The following is a 6000-nucleotide window of genomic DNA, read 5'->3' as shown; positions in this document are numbered from 1 at the left end:
CCTGGCAGTGTTGAAGGTTGGATGGGGTCTGGAGCAGCCTGGGCTGTGGGAGGGGTCCCTGACCATGGCAGGGGGGGCACTGGGGGAGCTTTAAGATCCCTTAAAACCTGGGATTCTCCAGTTCTGGGGGTATGAGCTGGGGGTGCATCTGGCTTTGGACACAAGGTAAGGAAGGAAAAGGTCCCGTGGGGCTGAGGAGGAGGGGAAGAGGAGAACTGTGCTGGCAGGTACCTGAGCAGGGTTGGGAAAAAGGCTCTGAATGTCCCTGCTGGGGTTGTGCAGGCTGCAGGAACCCAGCACGGGGGGACTGGGACCCAGCAGAGCTCTGGGGGGCACTGGGGCTCCTCCTGCTCCTCCTCTCAGAGGGAGCTGCAGGGGTTTGATGCCCCTGGCTGCACAGCTGGGTTCTTCTCCAGCCATGTCCAGGGGTTTGTTCTCCTCTGGGGACAGATGGGTTCTGAGGAGGAGCTGCAGAACTTTGGGTTGTGGTTGGTCAGGGCTGGGGAGCTGCTCCCAGGCTCTGTTTCTCCTGGGGCAGCAGCAGTGCCCATCCTGGGCAGCCCATTGGGTTTGCACTGGTTAGGAGTCAAAGTGGGTTTTTTTTTTTTTAAGGTTGTTTTTTTAATTTAATTTAATTTAATTTAATTTAATTTTATTTTATTTTATTTTATTTTATTTTAGTATTTGTTAAACAAAGCACAGGGCACTGAGTGAGGTTTTTCTTTTTCATCCTTAAACTTTAAATGTAATTTTAAAAACCTCATTACATTCTCTGTAATGATTTTCATTTTCTTTGGGGAGTGTGACACATCTACAACCTGCAAGTTAAAATCCACTCGTGTAGCTGCATGCAGAGCTGATGTACTTTCTCCCACACTGACGCTGTTTTTTCTGCACAAATCTGACATTTGCTGGCTTTTTTTTTGTTTTTTTTTTTTCTTTTCTTTTCTTTCCAGGAACATTTAATCTCTTTCTTCCTACAGATCAGGAACGTTGAAACCAACCAGTGTTTGGACAACATGGGCCGCAAGGAAAATGAGAAAGTGGGAATCTTCAACTGCCATGGCATGGGAGGAAACCAGGTAAAAGGAAAAAAAAAAAAGGAAAAAAAAGAGGAAAAAATAAAAAAGTGTGATTTGTGCAGTAACTGCTGCAGTCTGCTGCAGGAAGAGCAGTTTGGGGGAAAACTGATTGGAAATCACCCAGAGCTGTGAATTCACTGGGAGCTGTGGCTTCGTTTCTGTCCTGCTCTGGGGAGGGGTTGGTGTGGGGCTGGGGGGGTGGTTTGGGTCATGGGGGTTGGGTTTGGGTCCTGGGGGTTGGTGTGGGTCTGGAGGGGCTGGTTTGGGTCTGGGGGGGGTTGGTTTGGGCCTGGGGGGGTTGGTTTGGGTCTGGGGGATGGTTTGGGTCTGGGGGATGGTTTGGGTCTGGGGGGGATGGTTTGGATCTGGGGGGGATGGTTTGGGTCTGGGGTTGGTGTGGGCCTGGGGGGTTGGTTTGGGTCTGGGGGGGATGGTTTGGGTCTGGGCTTGTTTGGGTCTGGGGTTGGTGTGGGTCTGGGGTTGGGTTTGGGTCTGGGGTTGGTGTGGGTGTGGGGGTTGGTTTGGGTCTGGGGTTGGTGTGGGTCTGGGGGTCGGTGTGGGTCTGGGGTTGGTGTGGGTCTGGGAGGGATGGTGTGGGTCTGGGGGTTAGTGTGGGTCTGGGGTTAGTGTGGGTCTGGGGGTTGGTTTGGGTCTGGAGGGGGTTGGTGTGGGTCTGGGGGTTGGTGTGGGTCTGGGGTTGGTGTGGGTCTGGGGGGGGTTGGTTTGGATCTGGGGTTGGTGTGGGTCTGGGGGGGGTTGGTTTGGGTCTGGGGGGGTTGGATGCATCAGGTAGAGCCAGGGGTACAGATGAGGGGTCCTGGGGAGCCTCTGGGTTCATCCTGGTGTCCTCAGTCAGTGCAGCTCCAGCTCAGGTGTGTTGGTTCCCTGTCAAAAACCCCAAAGCAGCAGCAGGTAGGAAATGGTGGGAGCTCCAACATGCTGGGGACTTGGAGCTCAAGAGTTCAGGAGGGCTCAGAAAGGTCCTGGAGTACCAGCTGGAAATCTGGAAAGCACATCAGTGCATAGCTGTAGGTCCAGTGAATATATTGGATATATTAAACATCTTCCTGCTTCTCAGGCTGCAGAGGGATGCATTTAAAGCTTCAGATACTCACGTTAGGGAACTTCAGCCTGAATTTTAATTTTTTTTTTGGCACTGAGGGGAAAAGAATCTTTTTAACTGGAAGGGTAAGCCTCTGTGTGAGTTGTGGCTGAGTTCATCTCACTGCAGTGTGTATGAAAAATATAAATATTCAGAGGATATCAGAGGATATATATATATATATATTTATATATATAATATCCAGAGGATAAACAAAACCCTCATGCAAATTAAGGGGTTTTTCCCGTGGATGGAAATGGGAGCAGTGGGGGTGTGAGGTGTTTTCCTTCTGCTTTGGGTGTGTTGGGAGTACCCAGGTCCCTGGCAGTGCTGTAGCTCCTTGTGCCACTGCTGAGTGCAAAAATACCTAAAAAAAACCCCAACCTGGTGAGTTGTGGCAGCTCCTGCCCCCATGCTTGGGAACACATCCGTGCAGTGTCCCTGCCCCATCTCCCTCCCATCAGAACTTGCTGCCACCTCTTCCTTTCCCTCCCACCTACAGTTTACCCTCCTTTCCCTGCTTCTTGGGTTGCTTTGCCTTTGGAAAAACCTTTCTCCTGTTCTGCCCCTGAATCCCTGGGCACTCTGTGGACTCTGTAGCCTACAGAACCCCTGATCACTGATGGATGTTCCCATTCTTTCTGAACCTTCTGAAGCCAGTATGCCTCAAACCTAAATAAATTTTGTCCCCAGCCTCCTTTGTACCTCTCCCATCAGGCAGACACCATGGGTGCAAACACCTGAGGGACAGGGACTCCTGTCCCTGCCTCTGTGTCTGTCCTGGGCATGCAGAGCATCCTTCATCCTGCACTGCTCCTGCACACCTCCCATTGGAAGTTATCTTCATTAAATTCAGCTTCATGAGAGATCAGAACTGAGCTGAGGCTTGTAAGTGCTGGGGCTGTGATTTGTGTGGCTGCAGAAAGAGCTGAGGAGCAAAAAACTGCTTCAGACTAGAGCAGGAATAATAATAATAATAATAATAATAATAATAATAATAATAATAATAATAATAATAATAAGAATACCTGGTTCTGTAGAGCCCAGGAGCCACCCAGCCTGGGGCAGGGACACCTCACAGCTATCCAAGGGTCCCTGCAGGGCTCCCAAAGATGGGGAGGTGTGGTACTGGGTTCATGCTGGGTCTCAAGGGTCTTTTCCAACCCAAATGGTTGAATCATACTATAAATTCTCTCCCCAGCCAGCTCAGAGCTCCTGGCCCTGGCTGCCAGGGCTGTTGTGTGCATGGCAGCTCCAGGTGGGAGAAGGATCCTGGGGTTTGCCAGGGTTTCTTTCTAATAAATGTGGAATTGCTTCAGCCAGGAGTTTTCTTGGTGTGAGCCCAGGCAGGGCAGGGGGAGAGCAGAAGGGACAGGATGTTTGCCAGGCTGCAGGGGGATGGGGATCCCTTCTCTGCACCAAGTTCTGACTCAGAAAAAAACCCTCAGTGCAGACAGGAGAATTGTTACAGGGTTGAGTTTTTTCCCCCAGTTAGCTGCAAATAATGGGTCTTTCAGAAACTGCTGTTTCACAGAGCTCCCATCCCTTGCCCTTCACAGGAAATGTGAATATTTTCAAATGCCTTTCAAACACTTTCTGTGCTGCAGTGTGCAGGAAAATAATGGGTAAAGTCTGTGAGAATTCATTGGTGTGCCACGGTCATTTGCTTGCTTCTGGGAGTGGGTAGAAAAATGTGAGCTGTTGGGAGAGGTTTCCATGATGGAAAGCTGCTGTAACACTGAGTAATCCTTCCTGTGTTGGTATCCCTGCCAGAGCTGGAGCAGAGAGGCAGGGATGGAGCCCCTGGGGACACACAGGACAAACCCAGGGGTGGTGGCAGCAGAGCCCTCTGATCACACCTGATGCTTTGGCCACAGAAGGCTCATGCAGAAAACCTGCATTTTACATTTTTAGTTTGCTAATTCATCCCCTGCAGCTGCTCAGCTCCATGCACACAACTGAACACAGCAAAACCTTCAGTTTGGGGCTATTCTGTGGGTATTCTGCCCCTGTGCTCAGCTCTGGGGAGGCCACAGCTTGAGTCCTGTGTCCAGTTCTGGGCCCCTCAGCTCAGGAAGGAGCTTGAGGTGCTGGAGCAGGTGCAGAGAAGAGCAAGGAGGCTGTGGAAGGGATCCAGCAGAATTCCTGTGAGGAAGGGCTTGAGGGAGCTGGGGGTGTTGAGGCTGGAGAAGAGGAGGCTTCAGGGGAGACCTCATCACTCTCTGCAACTCCCTGAAAGGAGGTTGGAGCCAGGGGGGGGTTGGGCTCTTTTCCCAGGCAACTCTCAGCAAGACAAGAGGGCAGGGTCTCCAAGTTGTGCCATGGGGAGGTTTAGGTTGGAGATGAGAAAGAATTTCTTTCTGGAGAGGGTGATCAGGCATTGGAATGGGCTGCCCAGGGAAGTAGTGGATTCTCCGTGTCTGGAGAGATTTCCAAAGAGCCTGGATGTGGCACTGAGTGCCATGGGCTGGGAACCACGGGGGGAGTGGATCAAGGGTTGGACTTGATGAGCTCTGAGGTCCCTTCCAACCCAGCCAGTTCTATGATTCTATGATTCTGTTCCTCTGGCTGGCAGAGGTTATGCCCAAAGGGAGGAGCTGAGCAGTACTGGGCAGCTGAGCTCAGACCAAAGAATCTCTGAGAGCTTTGAGGAAACCACGGCACCCCTCAGAGGCTCTGCAAGTTTAGTGCTTTGATTTTATGAATTGTGATGTCTTAGGTAAGAACTAGATTTCATAAGGGGTTATCAGAAAGTAACTCAGCCCTTCTTTGCTCTTACTGCCTTTTTCACCTCCTACCATCTCCTGTTTTCCCTGACTTGGCTTTTGCTGCAGCTTTTCATCTTCTGAACAGAGCCATTATGAATAAAACTAGTTATTGCTTGTGTTTTGTTAGCCCATTTTGCTGAGCTATGATTCCCCTTTGCAGCCTTTACATCATTCCTATGGGCTGAGGTGAGAAACCTCTGGGACAGGGACTGTCTGGTACTCTGGGTTTGCTCAGAGTGCAGCACAACAGAGCCCTCGGTGTTCTTCAGCACCAGTCTAATAACTGGGATTAAAAGGGAACAAAGCAGCCATGCCTGCATGTTAAATAACAGGAGCTTTTAGTTAGCACAGCCAGAGTGAGAATAATGCTTTCTTTTCAGAGCTTAGGGAAAAAACTGGATTGCTGCTGCTTTAAATGGGCAGAAATAACCCCCAGGGGAACATGGGAAGATTGTCATTAGGTGTGGGACATTGCAGTAGAGGAAATGAAGGATACAAGTGCTTGCTGTGCCTCTTGGAAGAACTTGGTGTAACTTGGTGTAATGAGTGTTGGGAGATCCTGGGAGCAGCAGCACCTCCTGGGTGCAGGTGAAAAGCATGAAATCCCAAAGCAAAACCAGCAGAACACCCACATGTCCTGGTGAGAGTTGGGTGACCTCAGGATGTGGTGGCTGCTGGACACTGCAGTGTTTCTCTGGGTCTCAGGGAACCACCCTGGATCTCAGAGTTTCACTCCTTGGGAGTAGAAACTCCAGAATAAAGAAATCCTTGGCCCTGGTGGTTAGGGGCTAAAGACAAGCTTGATGTGACCTTTCCAGGGTGTGAAAGTCACTTCTGACACTTCTGAAGGGTCTCTACCATTCCCTGGGTCATGTGGCACTTACTTGCATGGCATAAAGATCATGGCATGGAGATCATGGCATAAAGATCATGGCATGAAGATCATGGCATTAAGATCATACCCTACCCTCTTCTTTAGCAGTAAATCTGATCCTGATTTCCAAAGTGGCCCCAGAGAATCCCATGAGCTCTTCAGGGGCTCTGAGCT

At 50.4% G+C, this 6000-nt stretch overlaps 1 protein-coding gene across 1 annotated transcript in view; it reads left to right on the top strand.

The window, feature by feature from the left end:
- Positions 1-6000, top strand: part of GALNT13 (polypeptide N-acetylgalactosaminyltransferase 13) — an 85300-nt gene that overhangs the window by 68444 nt on the left and 10856 nt on the right. The window contains exon 10 of the mRNA XM_008501256.2: positions 984-1082. Within this exon, the coding sequence (XP_008499478.1) occupies positions 984-1082 (99 nt within the window). The remainder of the gene's footprint in view (positions 1-983; positions 1083-6000) is intronic.

This window comes from Calypte anna, chromosome 7, assembly GCF_003957555.1.
Source record: "Calypte anna isolate BGI_N300 chromosome 7, bCalAnn1_v1.p, whole genome shotgun sequence".
Taxonomy (NCBI): Eukaryota; Metazoa; Chordata; class Aves; order Apodiformes; family Trochilidae; genus Calypte; species Calypte anna.
The sequence above is the reverse complement of the archived record's forward strand: the minus strand, read 5'-3'. Positions and strand labels throughout refer to the sequence as shown.